Source organism: Bos grunniens, chromosome 22 (assembly GCF_055505025.1).
Source record: "Bos grunniens cultivar Pamir isolate PY7600 chromosome 22, Bosgru_T2T1.0, whole genome shotgun sequence".
Taxonomy (NCBI): Eukaryota; Metazoa; Chordata; class Mammalia; order Artiodactyla; family Bovidae; genus Bos; species Bos grunniens.
This window is the reverse complement of record NC_141186.1, coordinates 56,985,124-57,007,476: the sequence shown is the minus strand read 5'-3', so window position 1 is coordinate 57,007,476 and position 22,353 is coordinate 56,985,124. Positions and strand designations below refer to the sequence as shown.

General features: G+C 45.1%; 1 protein-coding gene across 3 annotated transcripts in view; it reads left to right on the top strand.

The window, feature by feature from the left end:
- The first annotated feature begins 10,084 nt into the window (after positions 1 to 10,084).
- MKRN2 (makorin ring finger protein 2) overlaps positions 10,085 to 22,353 on the top strand; it is a 38,005-nt gene continuing 25,736 nt past the window's right edge. The window contains exon 1 of one of the 3 annotated variants that reach the window (XM_086368693.1): positions 10,085 to 10,194. In XM_086368693.1, coding sequence (XP_086224819.1) covers positions 10,172 to 10,194 — 23 coding nt within the window. In that variant the 5' untranslated portion in view covers positions 10,085 to 10,171. Of the gene's footprint in view, positions 10,195 to 10,637; positions 10,740 to 10,953; positions 11,307 to 22,353 lie in introns of those variants that run through there. The other 2 variants (XM_086368692.1, XM_086368694.1) reach the window with 2 other exon arrangements.

Below are 22,353 nucleotides of genomic sequence, written 5' to 3'. Positions count from 1 at the left end.
GACCCTCGCTGAGGCTTAGTCTTATGCACAAACTTCTCTTCGTGCGCACCGTTCCTCTGTCCGTCACTCTCTAGTAATTATAAGGTTGTCTGAAGTTCATTCTAGAAAAGATTCCATAGGAAGAGCTCATAGGAAGAATATTGTGAGTTCTTGGATAATTCATCCCTGTTCTTTATACTTGAAGTTCGATTTGGCTGGATATAAAATCCTTGGCTACATTTTCTTTAATACCTTATTCCATTTTCTCCTGGTATAAGACACTGCTGTCAAAAGTCTGATGACAAAGTAACTTATTTTCTTTCTCATATAAGTCCTGTGCTTTTCTGCCAGTATACCCAAAGGATATAGTTTTCTTTTAAAGATAAATAGATTTACTATAATATGTCATGATGTTATCTTTTTGGATTGACTTATTCAGGCTTATCTTGGAGGAGGAAATGGCAACCTACTCCAGTATTCTTGCCTGGAGAATCCCATAGACAGAGGAGTCTGGTGGGCTACAGTCCACGGGGTTGCAAAGAGTTGGATGCGACTGAGCACAGTTCAGGCTTGTGGTATGTTCTTTGTATTTTTTTTTAACTTACAAAACTACTTTTTTAAAAGCTATAATCCACTTAAATTATTATAAAATATTGGCTATATTCCCATATTGTACAGTATATTCTTGTAGCTTTTTTATTTAAAAAAAATTATTTTACTTTTGGCTGTGCTGGGCCTTCATTGCTTTGCAAAGGCTTTCTCTAGTTGCAGCGAGCAGGGCCTACTCTCGTGCACAGGCTTCTGAATGCGGCGGCTTCTCTTGTTGCAGAGCGTGAGCTCTAGGCGTGTGGGCTTCAGTTAGGTGCAGCCTGCAGGCCCTAAAGCGTGGGCTCAGTAGGTGAGGCGTGCAGGCGTAGTTGCTCTGCAGCCAGTGCAGTCTTCTTGGACCAGGGATCAAACCCACGTCCCCTGCCTCGGCAGGTGGAATCTTACCCACCATGCCACCAGGGAAGTCCTTTGTAAAGCTTATTTTATACCTAATTGTTGGTTGCTCTTAATCCCCTGCCCTTGTATTGCAGCCTCTCCACTTCCCTCTCCCCGCTGGTTTGTTCTCTGTATCTGTGAGTCTGCTGCTTTTCCGTTATATTTTGTGCTGTGTCCTTTGACTATGTAGTTTTGTATCTTATTTCAGGAAAGGTTTCATAAATTATAATTTGAGGATTTGTTCTGTTTCCTTCGTTTTGGTTTTCTTCTTTATGAAGTTCTCTTCTCTGTATGTTGGATCCCTTTGTCTTCAATACCCCTTTCTTTTAAAAAATTCAGATAAAATTTTACATGTAAAATGCACCCATTTCAAGTGTACAATTCCATGGCTTGTACCTGATCTAAGTTTAGAGCGTTTTTTACCACCTCCCTCAAAGCTGCACCTGTTAGCAGTGACTCCCCATTCTCTGTTCCCACCAGCCCCTGGGGACCACTGTCTTTCTTCTCTAGGCATTTGTCTATTCTGGACATTGCATATAAATGGCATCATTTGATACGTGGTCTTCGGTATCTAGTTTCTTTGCTTAGCATAATGTTTGCAAAGTTCATCCATGTTGTAGCACGCATTGGTTGTTCATCCCTTTTAATGGCTGAATAATATTCCATGGGGCAGCTGTACCACATTTTACATTTCCTTTCATCAGCTGATGGACGTTTCGGTTGTTTCCACCTCGCGGTTACATGAATAATGCTGCTATAAACAAGTTTCATATTACTGTACAAGTTTTTGTGTGAGCATATGTCATCAGTTCCCTTGATCCCGTACCCAAGAGTGGAATCTCTGGGTCACATACTGACTATATTTAACATTTTGAGGAGCTGCCGAACTTGTCTTCAAAGTGGCTGCATCACTTTCCATTCCCACTAGCAATTTTAGGGGCTTCCAGTGTCTCCAAAGGGCTTCCCTGGTGGCTCAGACAGTAAAGCGTCTGTCTACAATGCGGGAGACCCAGGTTCGATCTCTGGGTTGGGAAGATCCCCTGGAGCAGGAAATGGCAATCCACTCCAGTACTATTGCCTGGAAAATCCCATGGTCAGAGGAGCCTGGTAGGCTACAGTCCATGGGGTCGCAAAGAGTCGGACACGACTGAGCGACTTCACTTTCACTTTCAGTGTCTCCACATCATCACTTGTTACTGTCTGTATTTTTTTAACTATTCTAGCGGTCTCAAAGTAGAATCTCCTTGTGGATTTTTTGTTTGTTTACTTGGCTGTGCTGGGTCTTAGTTTCCACACAAGGGACCTTAGATTTGAGGCATGTGAACTCTTAATTGTGGCATGTGGGATCTAGTTCCCTGGCCACGGATTGAACCGGGGCCCCTGCATTGGGAGTGCAGAGTCTTAGCCACTGGACCACTGGGAACGCCCCTCATCATGGTTTTGATTTGCATTTCCCTAGTGACTAATGCGGAGAAGGCGATGGCACCCACTCCAGTCCTCTTGCCTGGAAAATCCCGTGGACGGGGGAGCCTGGTAGGCTACAGTCCATGAGGTCGCTAGCAGTCAGACACGACTGAGCGACTTCACTTTCACTTTCATGCACTGGAGAAGGAAATGGCCACCCACTCCAGTGTTCTTGCCTGGAGAATCCCAGGGACGGGGGAGCCTGGTGCGCTGCCATCTGTGGGGTCGCACAGAGTCGGACATGACTGAAGTGACTTAGCAGCAGCAGCAGCAACTAATGATGCTAAACATCCTTTCACATGCCTATTGTCCTTTTCTGTATATAAATTGTTGAGTTTATAATTGTTCTTTATATATTTTATCTGTTTTGGTGCTTTTGTTGTTCTTTATATATTCTGGATATACTATATAAATTCTAAATGCTGTCTTTTTACTTTCTTGATGATATCATTTAAAGTACAAATTTTTAAAATTTTGATGAAGTCAAATTTATCCATTTTTTTCTTTCGTTTCTTACCCTTCGGTGTTTCATTTAAGAATCCATTGCCTAATCCAGTGTCATGAAAATCTGTGACTGTACTTTCATCTAAGAGTTTTACACAGAATCATACCATTTGCAGATAAATATAGTTTTACTTCTTCTTTTCCATTGGAATAACTTTATTTCTTTTTCTTGCCTAATTGCCCTGGTGAGAAACTCCAGCATACTGTTGAATAGAGGTGTTACCAGTGAGTATCCTTTTCTTGTTCTGGATGTTAGAGGGAAACCTGCTGGTCTTTCACCATTAAGTCTGATGTTACCTGTAGGGTTTGGGTAGAAGACCTTATCAGGGTGAGGAAGTTCCTTTCTCTTCCTAGTTGTTTTGAGTGTTTTTATTAGGAAAAGGCATTCAGTTCAGTTCAGTTCAGTCGCTCAGTCATGTCTGATGCTTTGCGACCCCATGAACTGCAGCTCACCAGGCCTCCCTGTCCATCACCAACTCCCGGAGTCCACCCAAACCCATGTCCATTGAGTCGGTGATGCCATCCAGCCATCTTGTCCCCTTCTCCTCCTGCCTTCAATCTTTACCAGCATCAGGGTCTTTTCAAATGAGTCACCTCTGTGCATCAGGTGGCCAAAGTATTGGAGTTTCAGCTTCAGCATCAGTCCTTCCAATGAACACTCAGGACTGATCTCCTTTAGGATAGACTGGTTGGATCTCCTTGCAGTCCAAGGGACTCTCAAGAGTCTTCTCCAACACCACAGTTCAAAAGCATCAATTCTTCGGCACTCTATAGCTTTCTTTATAGTCCAACTGTCATATCCATACATGACTACTGGAAAAACCACAGCCTTGACTAGATGGACATTTGTTGACAAAGTAATGTCTCTGCTTTTTAATATGCTGCCTAGGTTGGTCATAACTTTCCTTCCCAGGAGTAAGCGTCTTTTAATTTCATGGCTGCTATCACCATCTGCAGTGATTTTGGAGCCCCAAAAATAAAGTCAGCCACTGTTTCCCCATCTACTTGCCATGAAGTGATGGGACCAGATGCCATGATCTTCGTTTCCTGAATGTTGAGCTTTAAGCCAACTTTTTACTCTCCTCTTTAATCAAGATGCTCTTTAGTTCCTATTCACTTTCTGCCATAAGGGTGGTGTCATCTGCATATCTGAGGTTATTGATATTTCTCCTGGCAATCTTGATTCCAGCTTGTGCTTCTTCCAGCCCAGCGTTTCTCATGATGTACTCTGCATATAAGTTAAATAAGCAGGGTGACAATATACAGCCTTGACATACTCCTTTTCCTATCTGGATCCAGTCTGTTGTTCCATGTCCAGTTCTAACTGTTGCTTCCTGACCTGCATACAGGTTTCTCAAAAGGCAGGTCAGGTGGTCTGGTATTCCCATCTCTTTCAGAATTTTCCACAGTTTATTGTGATCCACACAGTCAAAGGCTTTGGCATAGTCAATAAAGCAGAAATATCTTTCTAGAACTCTCTTGCTTTTTCGATGATCCAGCAGATGTTGGCAATTTGATCTCTGGTTCCTCTGCCTTTTCTAAAACTAGCTTGAACATCTGGAAGTTCATGGTTCAAGTATTGCTGAAGCGGTGACTGCGTAGCACAGGAGCGGCAGCTTAGATGAGATACCCCATGTCCAAGGTCAGGAGCAGCGGCCAAGAAGAGATACCCCATGTCCAAGGTAAGAGAAACCCAAGTAAGACAGTAGGTGCTGAGAGAGGCCATCAGTGGGAAGACAGGCTGAAACCACAATCACAGGAGACTAGCCAATCTGATTACATGGACCACAGCCTTGTCTAACTCAATGAAACTAAGCCATGCCGTGTGGGGCAACCCAAGACAGGCGGGTCATGGTGGAGAGGTCTGACAGAATGTGGTCCACTGGAGAAGGGAATGGCAAACCACTTCAGTATTCTTGCCTTGAGAACCCCATGAAGAGTATGAAAAGGCAAAAAGATAGGACACTGAAAGATGAACTCCCCAGGTTGATAGGTGCCCAATATGCTTCTGGAGAAGAGTGGAGAAATAACTCCAGAAAAAATGAAGAGACAGAGCCAAAGCAAAAACAACACCCAGTTGTGGATGTGACTGGGGATAGAAGCAAGGTCCGATGCTGTAAAGAGCAATATTGCATAGGAACCTGGAATGTTAGGTCCATGAATCAAGGCAAATTGGAAGTCATCAAACAGGAGATGCCAAGAGTGAACATTGACATTCTAGGAATCAGTGAACTAAAATGGACTGGAATGGGTGAATTTAACTCAGATGACCATTATATCTACTACTGTGGGCAGGAATCCCTTAGAAGAAATGGAGTAGCCCTCATACTCAACAAGAGTCTGAAATTCAGTACTTGGATGCAATCTCAAAAACGATAGAATGATCTGTTCATTTCCGAGGAAAACCATTCAATATCATGGTAATCCAAGTCTATCCCCTGACCGGTAATGCTGAAGAAGTTGAAGTTGAATGGTTCTGTGAAGATCAACAAGACCTTTTAGAACTGACACCTAAAAAAAAAAAAAAAAAAGATGTCCTTTTTCATTATAGGGGACTGGAATGCAAAAGTAGGAAGTCAAGAAACACCTGGAGTAACAGACAAATTTGGCCTTGGAATACGGAATGAAGCAGGGCAGAGGCTAATAGAGTTTTGCCAAGAGAACACACTGGTCATAGCAAACACCTTCTTCCAAAAACACAAGAGAAGACTCACCAGATGGCCAACACCGAAATCAGATTGATTATATTCTTTGCAGCCAAAATGGAGAAGCTCTATACAGTCAGCAAAAACAAGACCAGGAGCTGACTGTGGCTCAGATCATGAATTCCTTATTGCCAAATTCAGACTTAAATTGAAGAAAGTAGGGAAAACCACTAGACCATTCAGGTATGACCTAAATCAAATCCCTTATGATTATACAGTGAAAGTGAGAAATAGATTTAAAGGACTATATCTGATAGACAGAGTGCCTGAACTATGGACGGAGGTTTGTGACATTGTACAGGAGAAAGGGATCAAGACCATCCTCAAGAAAAAGAAATGCAAAAAAGCAAAATGGCTGTCTGAGGAGGCCTTACAAATAGCTGTGAAAAGAAGAGAAGTGAAAAGGAAAGATATACCCATCTGAATGCAGAGTTCCAGAGAATAGCAAGGAGAGATAAGAAAGCCTTCCTCAGTGATCAGTGCAAAGAAATAGAGGAGAACAATAAAATGGGAAAGACTGGAGATCTCTTCAAGAAAATTAGAGATACCAAGGGAACATTTCATGCAAAGATGGGCTCGATAAAGGACAGAAATGGTATGGACCTAACAGAAGCAGAAGATATTAAGTAGAGGTGGCAAGAATACACAGAAGAACTGTACAAAAAAGATCTTCACGACCTATATAATCACGATGGTGTGATCACTCACCTAGAGCCAGACATCCTGGAATATGAAGTCAAGTGGGCCTTAGGAAGCATCTCTATGTTCAAAGCTAATGGAGGTGATGGCATTCCAGTTGAGCTATTTCAAATCCTGGAAGATGATGCTGTGAAAGTGCTGCACTCACTATGCCAGCAAATTTGGAAAACTCAGCAGTGGCCACAGAACTGGAAACGGTCAATTGTCATTCCAATCCCAAAGAAGGGCGATGCCAAAGAAAAGGCATTAGATTTTGTCAAATGTTTTTTCCACATCTACTAAAATAAGCATATTATTTTTTCTTTTAACACGGTGAATTACATTGATTTATGGAGAAGGCAATGGCACCCCACTCCAGTACTCCTGCCTGGAGAATCCCATGGATGGAGGAGCCTGGTGGGCTGCAGTCCATGGGGTCGCTAAGAGTAGGAGACGACTGAGCGACTTCACTTTCACTTGTCACTTTCATGCACTGGAGAAGGAAATGGCAGCCCACTCCAGTGTTCTTGCCTGGAGAATCCCAGGGACGGGGAGCCTGGTGGCTGCCGTCTGTGGGGTCGCGCAGAGTCGGACACGACTGATGCGACTCAGCAGCAGCAGCAGCAGCAGTATGTTTGGCCAGCCCTGCACTCCAGGGATACTTTTCACATGGTCGTGGCAGATAATCCTTTTTCTACGTTGCTGCATTCCATCTGCTAGTAATTTGTGGAAAGTTTTTATATTTTTCTTTATATAAAAGTATATTGATCTGTAGTTTTCTCGTGATGTGTTTGCTTTTTGTATCAAGGTGTAATACTGGCCACATAGAATGGGAGGCATTCCATCCTCTTCCGCTCTTTGTAAGACTCTGTAAGGATTGGTGTTAATTCCTCTTCGAATGTTCAGTAGAATTCACTAGTGAAGCTTGACTCCCCAGGTGGCGCTAGTGGTAAAGAATGCGCCTGCCAATGCAGGAGCCAAGGGTTCAATTCCTGTGTTGGGAAGATCCTCTCCTGAATGAAATGGCAACCCATTCCAGTATTGTTGCCTGGAAAATACCATGGACAGAGGAGCCTGGCAGCCTACAGTCCTCAGGGGTCGCAAACAGTCAGACATGACTGAGCACCCAGATATAGTGAAGCTACTGGTTTTGGAATTTTCTGTGTTTGTGGGAAGCTTTTGGATCACTAATTCAATCTCCTGATGGAGGTCTATTCATATTTTCTCCTTCCTGAATCAGTTTCAGTAGCTTGTGTGTCCAGTCCTTAGAATATGTGATGAGAATGGCACTTTAGCTCCAGGTTCTTCTTCTAAGTACTTTTAAAATTAGAAGAGTCTCTTGACACTTTCTAACACATTTTTTTTTTTCACTGATATAACTCTGCCCTGGTTAACAGGTACAGCTAAGCACGAAGAGGAACATTTCTCAGTAATGTATAACACACAAAAAAGATAAAGCATTAAATTTGAGCCTAAAACACAGCTTCAAAATGTATAAATCAACTGTTGACCAAACCTAAAAGAGAAAAGACAATTCCACACTGGGATTACACTAGAAATCAGTGAGGAAAAGATAATTAGAAAGTCTCAGTTGTTTGAAAATTAAGCAGAACACTTCTAAATAACTTATGAGTCAAAGAATGAAAATTAGAAAATATTTGAACTAAATGATAATGAAAATAGGACTTAAAAGCTTGTGAAACACAGTTAAAGTGTGCTTAGAGGGAAAATTATAGCTTTAAATACTCAAAAAAGAAGAACATTTGAGAATTGATGATCTGAAGTTCCATCTGAAGAAGCCAGAAATAGCAGCATTATGAATTCAAAGAACGTAGGGGAAAAAAAGTACTAAAGATACGAGCAGAAATCAGTGAAATATAAAAAGCATCTACAGTGGGGAAAATGAACAAAGTCCAAAGCTTCTCCCTTGAAAAGATTAACAAAATTGATAAATTTCTAGTAAAATGAATTTTTTAAAAAAGAGATAAAATACCAAATAATATCAGTAATGAAGTGAAGTTGCTCAGTCGTGTCCAATTCTTTTCGACCCCATGGACTGTAGCCTAACAGTCTCCTCCATTCATGGGATTTTCCAGGCACAAATACTGGAGTGGGTTGTCATTTCCTTCGGCAGGAGATCTTCCCAACCCAGGGACTGAACCTGGGTCTCCTGCCTTGTAGGCAGATGCTTTACCATCTGAGCCACCAGGGAAGTCCATCAGTAATGAAAGGAGATAACCAATTAGTGTCAGTAATGAAAGGAGGTTACAGATCGTTTTTTAAAGAAGATATTATTAACTCCATGACAATAAATGTAATAATTTTAATTGAAATGGACTATTTTGCTTGGGGGAAAAAAGCTTTCCAAACCTGACAAGATAAAATCTGAATAGGCCTGTATGTGCCTGTGTGCGTGCATGCTCAGTCGCGTCTGACTCTTTGCTACCTCATTGCCTCTAGCCCTCCAGGCTCCTCTGTCCATGAGATTTCCCAGGCAAGAAGAGCCATTTCTTACTCCAGGGGATCTTCCTGACCCCAGGATCAAACCCCCATCTCCTGCATTGGAAGGTGGATTCTTTATCACTGAGCCATCTGGGAAGCCCAGCCCATATGTAATACAGCAGTTAAATCTTTAATTAAAAATCTGTTTATGCCAGAAACTGCAGGCTGAGGTGGCTTCAGTGGTGAATTCTTCCAAATATTTGAGGAAAAATTAATACCTATATTATCAGACTTTTCCAAAGAATAGAAAAGAGATAAGACTTCCAAACTTGTATTATGAGGCCAGCACATCTCAAGTACAAAACCTGACATGGACATCAAGGGAGCACTACAGAATAATATCTCTTATGAATCAGGTGCAAAATTCCTAAACACAATATTAGCAAATCAAATCTGATGATTTATAGGAAGAATAATATATCATGGCCAAGTGAGGTATATCTGAGGAATCTCAGGTTGGTTTAGCACTGAAAAATCAATTGATATAATTCAATACATTAACCAAATAAAGGAGAAGACTGTGTGGTTTTCTCAGAGAGGAGAAAAACAAATTTGTTTTAAAAGAACAAGATGTTTATTATTAAAAAGTCTTAAAGAAAGCTAGAATAATAAAGAAACTGCCTTTATTTGATAAGGGGTAGCCTTAAAAACTCTGGGCCTAACATTTTAATTAATGATGAAATATTACTTTCCCTGAACTCAAGAACAAGACAGAGGTGTCGACTATTACCGCTTCTGTTCACAGTTGCCCTGAAGATTCTCAGCCGTGCAATAAGGCATGAGGTAGAAATAAAGGATGTGAAGACTGAAAACAAAGTGAAACTATCATTATTTGTTGATGGCATGATTGTGTATGTGTAAAAAATCCAAAAAACAAAGAAACCACTGGAACTGATACATGAATGTAGCATGGAGCAAGCAATAAACAATTAGGACATTTAAAAAATATCATTTAAAATGCGTCCAAAAAACTCACCAAGGTACGTGAGAATAAACATAATAAAAGTTGTTGACTTCTACACTGAAAACGACAAATTTTCCAATATTCTTCCTAAGTTTCTTAAAGAAATTTCAAAAGTGCTACATAATTGGAAGTATGTTCTATGTTCATTCATCAGAAGACAATATTTTTACAGCAGTAAAGACTCTTGAGTGTCCCATTGACAGCAAAGAGATCAAATCAGTCCATCCTAAAGGAAATAAAACCTTGAATATTCATTGGAGGGACTGATGCTGAAGCTGAAACTCTAATTTTGGCCACCTGATGCGAAGAGCTGACTCATTGGAAAAAACCCTGATGCTGAGAAAGATTTAAGGCAGGAGGAGGAGGGGACGACAGAGGATGCGATGGTTGGATGGCATCACCGACTCGATGGACGTGAGTCTGAGTGAACTCCGGGAGTTGGTGACCGACAGGGAGGCCTGGCGTGCTGCGTCCAAGAGGTCGCAAAGAGTCGGACACGACTGAGCGACTGAAGTGAACTGCGCACAGGAGAGGGGGGAGCTTGGCCGCGGAAGGGCTGAGGTGATCCTAAGCCACGAGAAGTCGCTAAGGAATGCTGAAGAAAAAAGGGAGAGACCCGTAGGGACTAACAATGGGCCCCCGGGCGTAAAACCCCCGGGCCTGAGAGCCTAGCCGCGCCCGCCCGGGAGGCCTGGGGAGGCGGGACTAGGAGTGCAGCGATTGGCGGTTGGCCCCGCCTCACCCCGGTGCGGAACCAATTGTGACGGTGGCGAGGTTTCCTGCCGGCGCCACCAGCGTGCGGCACGGAGACGCCGGCGTGCGCCGGCGTGACGCGGCCCCGCGGGATGGGCAGGGCCAAGGCCGAGGGGGAGACGGCGGCGGCTGGGAGAGCTAGAGGCATCGGCCGCACGAAGGCCCTCCGTTCCGACCGCCATGAGCACCAAGCAGGTCACTTGCAGGTCAGCGCGCGGCGCCGCGGGTCCTTCCCCGCGCGTGCCTCACCGCCGTGCCACGGAAACGAGCCGCAGTGGGGCGGTGGGAAGCGGCTCTCCCGAGGTTCGGGCTCCGGAGTCCCCCGGCGGGGCCGGCGCGGCGGGGCCGATGCCCAGGACCGGGCGGTGCGTGGCGGAGCCCCGCGGGCGCTGCGCCGGCCGCCGCGCGGCTGGAAGGAGGGGGCGCTGGCCGGGCCGTGCGGGCTAAGAGGTGGGCCCCTGAGACCTGGAGCGAAGCCGCCGCTGTGCAGTCAGGGGGCGGAGGAGGTCGTTTACAAATGGAGATACCACCCAGGTGTAGGCGCTCATCGTCGGTGAGGGCCCGCGGAAGCGGCCTTCGGTTCCTAAGCGTCTGGAGAACTCCCGTGCACAGTTAGCGAGTTGGGAGGTGCTGTGTGGGAAATAGCCTTTGCTCTAAGTTTCTTTCTTTTCCCGCGTATCCCCAAGGCTTGTGTTCTCAGCAGTCTTCACAGTAACACTACTAGGCAGGCTTCATTCCTGTTTTGAAGTGCAGGAAACTCAGGCCGACGGAGGGTAAGTGAGAGCAGTAACGGGTGGATGGGTAGTTGTAGAAAATTCAAAACCGGATGGCTCCACTGCGCCCGTTAAATAGAAGGAGTTTGGTGTGTGTAACACCCGCGTTCCTCGGCAGGTATGTGGCTTGAAGGTTTGGGGGTCCTGCTCTTACTGGACCTGGAAAGTACAACTTTTAATAGTTGGTCTGAGTTAAATTTGTGTGGGACACGATGGGCGGCGGTACCCAGCCCCCAGCCGTACGTTTCGATTATACGTAATGAAGAGTGTATCATCTGTGTTGCTGCTTGTCTTCCTTACTATCAATAGTTGGGAAAGTGTGATGTGAGAAGTTTCCTGTTAGCATTAGTCTCTATTAACCGTTCAACCAGTTTATCCAAGGCCTATGTGCCATCGTCAGAAATTGGCAGTTTGTGTGGATAGAAAAGAATTTCACTAGGTTATTTGTAATAGAAGGTCTTTTGTGAGGACCTGTGCGTATGATTATGTATATTTCTGTAAACTTCCCCCTGTTGGACAATATCTTTAATCATTGTGGTCTGTATACCAAATTCCGTTACCCCGTCTAAGCCGCGTCTGCATAACGGTGCTTGTGTCTGCGCCTATTTGTAATGGAATCTCCCACCTGCGTGGTGTCTCATTTGACAGATGAGAAGAAGCTGTGTTCCGACTTGAAGCTTGCCCCGAATTCACATCTACCTGGAGGAACAGAAATGTAAATCAAGATCACCTTGGGGTTGTTCTTTCTATCCTAGGAGATGGCTTGACCTACAAGCTTTGGTTCTGGTTTTCCCAGATAGGAGTGTCCTGCAGAAGTTGGTGCAGAGAAACTAGAGTGGGTTGGAAGGTTGAGAAAGGATCGGTTGTGTACAAAGTGATGTTTGTTGGCGGTGCCCTGGGTGCTCTTTGAGGTTCCCTATCAGCCATGTTGCTTGTCATCCAGCAACACACACCATTCCATGGATCACCAGCCAAACCTCAGCAGTGAACTGACTTCCAAGGTTATTCAGCTTCCAGGTGGCACATATGTGGCCTCAGAGTTTGTGCTCTTGTAGGTGCTCTGGCCCCCAAATAAGTTCCGGAAATGCTAAATTACAGTTTGTTTACTACGGGAGTTTTCAAAGTTTTTAATTTGCTGATACAAAAAAGGAAAACTCATCCAAAACTATACAGTGGGGCTGTGCCTAGCTGTCCAGTGCTTAAGACTTTGCCTTCCAGTGTAGGGGGGTCCAGTTCGATCCCTGGTTAGGGAGCTAACATCTCACAGTCCTCAGGGCCAAAAAAATCAGAACATAAGCAACAGAAGCAATATTGTAACGAATTCAGTAAAGACTTCAAAATGGTCCACATTAAAAAAGAAGAAAGGTTACTTGCAAAGCGATGTGAAAGAGTCTGGCGTCACAGGGTCTGCCTTGCCAAAGGAGAAACAGAAGACATATTTACATAGGAAGAATGGCAGTGGTACCAAGAGTGCCAGGTTCACATTAGTGCAGTAGTGATGGAAAGCTTTTCTCATTCAGAACCTTATTCGCGGAGATCTTATCTCCAGACGTTGGCAACTTACATGAAACGTTCAAGGTTTGATTTGTTTGGAAGACCAGATCTAAAACTGGGTGGTCTGCTGTTTTTGGTTTATGTCAAGGTGCAAACTGGTTTTGGTTTATGCTGCATGTCAGCAGGACAAGTGTTTGTTTTGCTTCTATTATAATATGAGCTAAATGGTAGGATTCCCAGACTTAAGGACAAAGACATTCATTTATTGCCTGGACCGCAAGAATGGCCACTCACACCTCTGTGCTGTCGGTCAGCTCCCCTGATTCCTCAGCATTCCACTCTCTCCAGAATGTCAATCTGTCCAGAATCTCAATTTTTTGCTGATTCTTTTTTCCAAACCATCTCCCTAGGTTTTCAATCTGTTTTCAAAAGCCTAGTGCAGGCCTTTATTATTGCTTGGTAACCAGTTTGTTTGTCCTCCTCCTCATGTGATAGCAGCCCCTTTGTTAAGACCCAGAGAGTCAGGCCCGGAGCTTGTGACTCATTGAAAGGCACCAACAAAATATGGGGCACCTTGTGGCCCGTGAGTGATAGGAAGCGCTTGAGCTCCAAACTAGGGCAGCTCTGGATTCTGATTCTGGCTTCACCTGGGCTGCAGTCTCCTCATCTGTAAAATGGGGATGGCCATGCCCACCCAGCTTAGAAAAGCCCCTGGTGCTGGGAAAGATCGAGGGTAGAAGGAGAAGAGAGCGTCAGAGGATGAGATGGCCAGATGGCATCATCAATGCAACGGACATGAACCTGGGCAGACTCTGAGAGATGGCAAGGGACAGGGAGGCCTGGCATGCCGCAGTCCATGGGGTGGCAGACTCAGACACGACTGGGTGACTGAATAACAATGCCCAACCAGTAGGGTTGGTTAAGAGATTAGATAATAACAAACAATCCTAAGACCATTGAGGATGTTTTAGGCTAAGCACTGACATGCAGTCTATGAAGTACTGTGAATTATATTTATATTACAGATGGGAAAGGCTTGGAGATTTAAATTATTTACTCGAGGTCATATAGGAAGCTAACTTCACAGTCTTCCTTTAACCACTACATTGTTCTTTATTTCATCCCTACCACTAATCAGTTATTTCAAGCCTATCGCCATGCCTCCCATTAGCTAAGTTCCTTCCCCTTTTATAAAGTTTGTTTTATTTATTTGGCTGCCGTGGGTCTTAGTTGCAGCACGCAGGCAGTTTAGTTGTGGCATTTGAACTCTTCGCTGTGGCATGGCTGGATCTAGTTCCCTGACCAGGGATCAAACCTGGGCCCCCTCAGAGTCTCAGCCACCGGACCACCAGGGGAGTCCAAATCTCCTTCCCCCTTTATGGATCTGTCGTCACAGGCAGTACAGCTGTAAAATTTAAGCCTGTGAGAATACGTGGGAAAAGGTGAAGGAAGGTGACACTGAGGATGCAAATTGCCCGTGTACTTGGAAGTGATTTGCCAAAATGTCCTGCTGGAGGCGGGCACTGTGGAAAGGCCTGCACCAAGCCAGCTTGGCTCTGTGTGGCTCAGCCTTCAGCCACAGCTGCTGGCGGCTGTGTAGCTAGAAGTGAACCGGATACCCTCTGCAACAGATAACAGCCGCACCACCTGAAACCGTCTTTAGGTTACCCAGGATAACAGATGGCTTTGGCGTGTCCCCTGGAAAGAACCTCCCTACTCTGAGTCTCAGCTGTGCGCGTCCCCCGTCACATACCAACAGCCCACAGTCCTCACCAGCTTGGGTCTGCTTCTGGTCTCTAGCAAGACGTGTGAGGGATGGTTTGGCCATCCAGAAGGGTGAGCAGTTGGAAACTCATTACAGGATACGTACCCCATGAAAGAGGCCGGGGTTAGGCTTAGTATAACCCAGATGGTGAGGAATCGCTGTGAGCAGCTGACAGAGATGCCCTGAGGGCTGGCGGGCCGCTCCCAGGGAAGCTTTGGGTTTGTCACCGGGTGGTGGAAGTGCTGACATACGCTACAGAAATAGGACTGGACGGGCTCCACTCCTTGTTTCACACTTGCCTTGCTGGAGGCAATGATGGAGGCTTAGAAGTTATATTTGAAACTAAATTTCAGTTTAGTCACAGAGGTGAAACGCCTTGTATGGAGTCACCAGCTTCTAAGTGAGAAAACTGGGAACTTGAGTGGTGGTTAAATATTTCGAATTTTTGATGGGGAATGTAATTAGTGCAGTTGGGAAGGTGTGTTTTCTAAATAGGACTTGTGGGAGGTGGTGGTAGAATTACTCCGTATAAAAGACATCTGCAGGCCCACCACTGAGCATCTTTCCTCTTCTTACCTGGTTAGGTAGATGGTATCTGGCAGTCTTGCCCTGGTTCTTTGAGGAAATTTTGTCTAGTTTCTCCAAAAGAAATCACTAATGAAGCATTTGTTAGATCTCACTTGTGTGGAACTGTTTTTGTAGCCAACTGGAACCTGTTCTCTTCCACTCTTTCACCTCAGTCGCTCAGTCGTGTGCGACTCTTCGCGACTCCGTGAATCGCAGCACGCCAGGCCTCCCTGTCCATCACCAACTCCCGGAGTTCACCCAAACTCACGTCCATCGAGTCAGTGATGCCATCCAGCCATCTCCTCCTCTGTCGTCCCCTTTTCCTCCTGCCCCCAATCCCTCCCAGCATCAGAGTCTTTTCCAGTGAGTCAACTCTTCCCATGAGGTGGCCAAAGTACTGGAGTTTCAGCTTCAGCATCAGTCCTTCCAGTGAACACTCAGGGCTGATCTCCTTCAGAATGGACTGGTTGGATCTCCTTGCAGTCCAAGGGACTCTCAAGAGTCTTCTCCAACACCACAGTTCAAAAGCATCAATTCTTCAGCACTCAGCTTTCTTCACAGTCCAACTCTCACATCCATACATGACCACTGGCAAAACCATAGCTTTGACTAGACGGACCTTTGTTGGCAAAGTAATGTCTCTGCTTTCGAATATGCTATCTAGGTTGGTCATAACTTTCCTTCCAAGGAGTAAGCATCTTTTAATTTCATGGCTGCAGTCACCATCTGCAGTGATTTTGGAGCCCCAAAAAATAAAGCCTGACACTGTTTCCACTGTTTCCCCATCTATTTCCCATGAAGTGATGGGACCGGATGCCATGATCTTAGTTTTCTGAATGTTGAGCTTTAAGCCAACTTTTTCACTGCCCTCTTTCACTTTCATCAAGAGGCTTTTTAGTTCCTCTTCACTTTCTGCCATAAGGGTGGTGTCATCTGCATTCCACTCTTCAGGAGTTTAATTCTGATAACTGGATTTGGCTCTTGTCACTGATTTTTTTTTTTTTTTTTAACACCTTCAAAGATTACCATACTTGAGGATGGTTGGAATCTATCAGTGTTTGTTTCCTTTATATTTCTTTGTTTGGCTGAGTTGGGTCTTAGTTGTGGCACGCAGGATCTTCAGTTGCAGAGCACAGGGGCTCCGTAGTTGAGATGTGGGGCTTTAGTTGCTCCTCGGCATGTGGGATCTCAGTTCCCCGACCAGGGGTTGGATCTGCATCCCCTGTATTACAAGGCGGATTCCTAACCACTGGGCCACCAGAGGAGTCCCGGAATTGCGTCACAATGTTGAGTAGCGTTTCTCCAGAAGAGTTACCAAACTGTTGAGAAGTGTGATACACTTCCATGTTGGGGATCCCAGAATCACCATTACAGCTGGTGATTGGCTAGAATGACCCATGAACTCAACGTATCATTGTACTCAAGATGAAGGTTGATCACAGTGAGTGGTGAGGGATCACAGCTGGATCCTAAGGGAGACAGACTCCAGTGGCATCTGGGGAACCTGAGTGCAGGCTTCCTCCCATAAAGGGTCACAGCACCTTTTTCCTGCTGCAGCGGAAACGCAGCACACTGTGCCCAGGCCTCTCGCCCTCTGCCCAGCATGTCCCCAGACCAGACTCCTGGGAAAGCAGATGCGCAGCACCAACCAGATGCTACACAGGAGACGCGCAGCGAGTGTCTCGTCATTCAGAGACTGTCTCTCTCGGTGCAGGGGGCCGTCTACCAGCCAGGCCCCAGGGGCTGTAGGCAGGGGCCCGCCTTCTAGGTGGGCTCAGGCTTGCTGTATTCACAATGCTGCTGCACACTCTGAAAGCCAGTATTGTGAATACCAAGGTTTATTTAGGCCCTTTCTTTATCTTTTTAATGTTTCTAACAAGAATACCCCGAGTTTGCCAGGTTCAGAGCCTTTTTTCTTTTTTTTACATAAAACTACATCTGGCCTTATAGCAAGTTACTACACAAGTCTCTGGTCTGATGGCAGCCCTGGGGGTGTCGCCTGAGAAGAGCCTAGCTGACCACCTAGATGAGACCCTACAGGACACCGCCTCCGTGTCGTCGCTTGCATCACAGGTCCAGTCATCTTTGTAGGCTCAGAAACTTGATTCTGTTGGTGTGTTTAGAGGTGACACATGCTACCCAGGGGCTTTCCAGGTGTCGCTTTTTATGTGAGTGACAGCTGAGCGACTGAGCACGTGGTACCCAGACTCAGTGGGCACTGACACGCAGAGCAGAGCACCCTTTTCACACTCCTGGGAGAAGAGGAACTGCCCGGTGGGCCTGGTAAACAGGCTGCTGGTGGGGAGATGGACAGCTGGAGAGACGGGGAAGGGTGTGCAGAGCAGGGCGGGCGGGAGGCTTCAGACCGTGGCGCCCTGCTGAGCAGCCTCCCGGGCTCTGGAGGGCTGAGGCACAGCGTGAACCCCTGTTCTCTGGTGCCCTTTCTCGCCTTTTTGTTGTTGTTGTTGGTAAATTCACACAATACAAAACATACTGTTTTAACCACATTTAACTGTACGTGTCAGTGGCACCAAGTCCCTTCACACTGTTGTGCAACGTTTGTGCATGCGTGCGTGCTCAGTTGCGTCTGACACTTTGTGGCCCCGTGGTCTGTAGCCCGCCAGGCTCCTCTGTCCATGACATTTTCCAGGCGGGAATACTGGAGTGGGTTGCCATTTTCTCCAGGAATCTTCCCTCCCCAGGGATCAAACCAAGTATCCACAGCTCCTGAATTGCAGGTGGATTCTTGACCACCGAGCCACCATCATCTGTTTAGTGACTCTCGCCATCATCTATTTCTTGAATATTTTTCACTTTCCTAAATGGAAACTCTGTCCTCATTAAACACTAACTCCCCATGCCCCGCCCCTCCCCACCCCCGGCATCTACCGATTTATCATTACTTGCTGACTCTGAATTTGACTAGGTAATCTCGGTAACTTGGATACATGGGAATCAAACAGTATTTGTCTGCACTGTAAATTGGGACGCATTTCTAAGGTTAAGAAATCTGTATGCAGGTCAGGAAGCAACAGTTAGAACTGGACATGGAACAACAGACTGGTTCCAGATAGGAAAAGGAGTGTGTCAAGGCTGTATGTTGTCACCCTGCTTATTTAACTTACATGCAGAGTACATCATGAGAAACGCTGGGCTGGAAGAAGCACAAGCTGGAATCAAGATTGCCGGGAGAAATATCAATAACCTCAGATAACGCAGATGACACCACCCTTATGGCAGAAAGTGAAGAGGAACTAAAAAGCCTCTTGATGAAAGTGAAAAAGGAGAGTGAAAAAGTTGGCTTAAAGCTCAACATTCAGAAAACATAGATCATGGCATCTAGTCCCATCACTTCATGGGAAATAGATGGGGAAACAGTGGAAACAGTGTCAGACTTTATTTTTCTGGGCTCCAAAATCACTGCAGATGGTGACTGCAGCCATGAAATTAAAAGACGCTTACTCCTTGGAAGGAAAGTTATGACCAACCTAGATAACATATTCAAAAGCAGAGACATTACTTTGCCAACAAACGTCCGTCTAGTCAAGGCTATGTATGGATGTGAGAGTTGGACTGTGAAGAAGACTGAGCGCCGAAGAATTGATGCTTTTGAACTGTGGTGTTGGAGAAGACTCTTGAGAGTCCCTTGGACTGAAAGGAGATCCAACCAGTCCATTCTGAAGGAGCTCAGCCTTGGGATTTCTTTGGAAGGAATGATGCTAAAGCTGAAACTCCAGTACTTTGGCCACCTCATGCGAAGAGTTGACTCACTGGAAAAGACTCTGATGCTGGGAGGGATTGGGGGCAGGAGGAGAAGGGGATGACAGAGGATGAGATGGCTGGATGGCATCACTGACTCAATGGACGTGAGTTTGGGTGAACTCCGGGAGTTGGTGATGGACAGGGAGGCCTGTTGTGCTGCGATTCATGGGGTCGCGAAGAGTCAGACACGACTGAGCGACTGAACTGAATGTATGTCCTACAAACAGATTGCACTTTCTCCCCACCCCACCCACCCCAGTGCTATACACTAGGTTCTCATTCACCTCAGTTCAGTTGCTCAGTCGTGTCCAACTCTTTGTGACCCCATGGACTGCTGTCCAGGCTTCCCTGTCCATCACCAACTCCTGGAACTTTCTCAAACTCATGTCCATCGAGTCAGTGATGCCATTCAACCATCTCATCCTTTGTCGTCCCCTCTCCTCCTACCTTCAATCTTTCCCAGCATCAGGGTCTTCCATTGAGTCAGTTCTTCACATCAGGTGGCCAATGTATTGGAGTTTCACCTTCAGCATCAGTCCTTCCAATAAATATTCAGGACTGATTTCCTTTAGGATGGACTGGATCTCCTTGCAGTCCAAGGGACTCTCAAGAGTCTTTTCCAACACCACAGCTCAAAAGCATCAATTCTTCAGCACTCAGCTTTCTTTATAGCCCAACTCTCACATCCATACACGACTACTGGAAAAACCATAGCTTTGACTAGATGGACCTTTGTCGGCAAAGCAGCGTCTCTGCTTTTTAATGTGCTGCCTAGGTTTGTCATAGCTTTTCTTCCAAGGAGTAAGCGTCTTTTAATTTCATGGCTGCGATCACCATCTGCAGTGATTTTGGAGCCCAGGAAAATCAAGTCTGTCACTGTTTCCATTGTTCCCCACCTATTTGCCATGAAGTGATGGGATTGGATGCCATGATACTAGTTTTTTGAATGTTGAGTCTTAGGCCAACTTTTTCACTCTCCTCTTTCACTTTCATCAAGAGGCTCTTTAGTTCTTCTTCACTTTCTTTCATAAGGGTGGTGTCATCTGCATATCTGAGGTTATTGCTGTCTCTCCTTTAAATCTTGATTCCAGAGTGCTCAGGGCTGGTACACTGGGATGACCCAGAGGGATGAGATGGGGAGGGAGGTGGGAGGGTGGTTCAGGATGGGGAACACATGTACACCCGTGGCGGATTCATGTCAATGTATGGCAAAACCAATACAATATTGTAAGGAAAAATAAATAAAGACTGAATAATTTTTCATTGGGGGGAAAAAAAAAATCTTGATTCCAGCCTGGCATTTCACATGAAGTACTCTGCATATCAGTTAAATAAGCAGGGTGACAATATACAGCTTTAACGTACTCTTTTCCCAATTTGGAACCATTCCTTGGTTCCATTTCTCAGGAGACAGGTAAAGTGGTCTGGTATTGCCATCTCTTGAAGAATTTTCCACAGTTTGTTGTGATTCACACAGTCAAAGGCTTTGGCATAGTCAATAAAGAAGAAGTAGATGTTTTTCTGGAACTCTTGCTTTTTCTATGATCCAGTGGATGTTGACAACTTCATCTCTGGTTCCACTGCCTTTTATAAATCCAGCTTGAACATCTGGAAGTTCTTGCTTCACATACTGTTGAAGCCTGGTTTGGAGAATTTGAGCATTACTTTGCTAGCATGTGAGATGAGTGCAGTTGTGCGGTAGTTTGAGCATTCTTTGGCATTGCCCTTCTTTGCGATTGGAATGAGAACTGATCTTTTCCAGTCCTGTGGGCACTGCTGAGTTGTCCAAATTTGCTAGCATATTGAGTGCAGCACTTTCACAGCATCATCTTTTAGGATTTGAAATAGTTCATCTGGAATTCCATCACCTCCTCTAGCTTTGTTCATAGTGATCCTTTCTAGGCCCACTTGACTTTGGACCCCAGGATGTCTGGCTCTAGGTGAGTGATCACACCATCGTGGTCATCTGGGACGTTAATCTATTTTTGTATAGTGCTTCTGTGTATTCTTGCCACCTTTTCTTAATATCTTCTGCTTCTGTTAGGTCCCTACCATTTCTGTCCTTTATTGAGCCCATCTTTGCATGAAATATTCCCTTGGTATCTAATTTTCTTGAAGAGATCTCTAGTCTTTCCCATTCTATTGTTTTCCTCTATTTCTATGCACTAATCACTGAGAAAGGCTTTCTTATCTCTCCTTGCTATTCTTTGGAACTCTGCATTCAGACGGGTATAGCTTTCCTTTTCTCCTTTGCCTTTCACTTCTCTTCTTTTCACAGCTGTTTATAAGGCCTCCTCAGACAACCATTTTGCCTTTTGCATTTGTCACTTCCACTGTATAATCGTAAGGGATTTGATTTAGGTCATACCTGAATGGCCTAGTGGTTTTCCCTACTTTCTTCAATTCAAGTCTGAATTTGGAGTTCATGATCTGAGCCACAGTCAGCTCCTGGTCTTGTTTTTGCTGACTGTATAGAGCTTCTCCATCTTTGGCTGCAAAGAATATAGTCAGTCTGATTTTGGTATTAACCATCTGGTGATGTCCATGTGTAGAGTCTTCTCTTGTGTTGTTGGAAGAGAGTGTTTGCTATGACCAGTGTGTTCTTTTGGCAAAACTCTGTTAGCCTTTGACCTGCTTCGTTTTGTACTCCAAGGCCAAATTTTCCTGTTACTCCAGATATCTCATGATTTTCTACTTTTGCATTCCAGTCCCCTATGATAAAAAGGACATCTTTTTTGGGTGTTAGTTCTAGAAGGTCTTGTAGGTCTTCATAGAACCATTCAACTTCAGCTTCTTCAGCATTACTGGTTGGGGCATAGACTTGGATGACTCTGATACTGAATAGTTCGCCTTGGAAATGAGCAGAGATAATTCTGTCATTTTTGAGGTTGAACCCAAGTACTGCATTTCAGAGTCTTTTGTTGACTATGAGGGCTACTCCATTTTTCTAAGGAATTCTTGCCCGCAGTAGTAGATATAATGGTCATCTGAGTTAAATTTATGTGTTCCAGTCCATTTTAGTTCACTGATTGCTAAAATGTCGATACTCACTCTTGCCGTCTCCTGTTTGACCACTTCCAATTTGCCTTGATTCATGGACCTGACATTCCAGGTTCCTATGCAATATTGCTCTTTACAGCATCGGACTTGACTTCCATCACCAGTTACATCCACAGCTGGGCGTTATTTTTGCTTTGGCTTCATCCCTTTATTCTTTCTGGAGTTATTTCTCCACTGATCTCCAGTAGCATATTGGGCACCTACCGACCTGGGGAGTTCCTCTTTCAGTATCCTATCATTTTACCTTTTCACACTGTTCATGGGGTTCTCAAGGCAAGAATACTGAAGTGTTTTGCCATTCCCTTCTCCAGTGGACCACATTCTGTCAGACCACTCCACCATGACCCACCCATCTTGGGTGGCCCTACACAGCATGGCTTAGTTTCACTGAGTTAGACA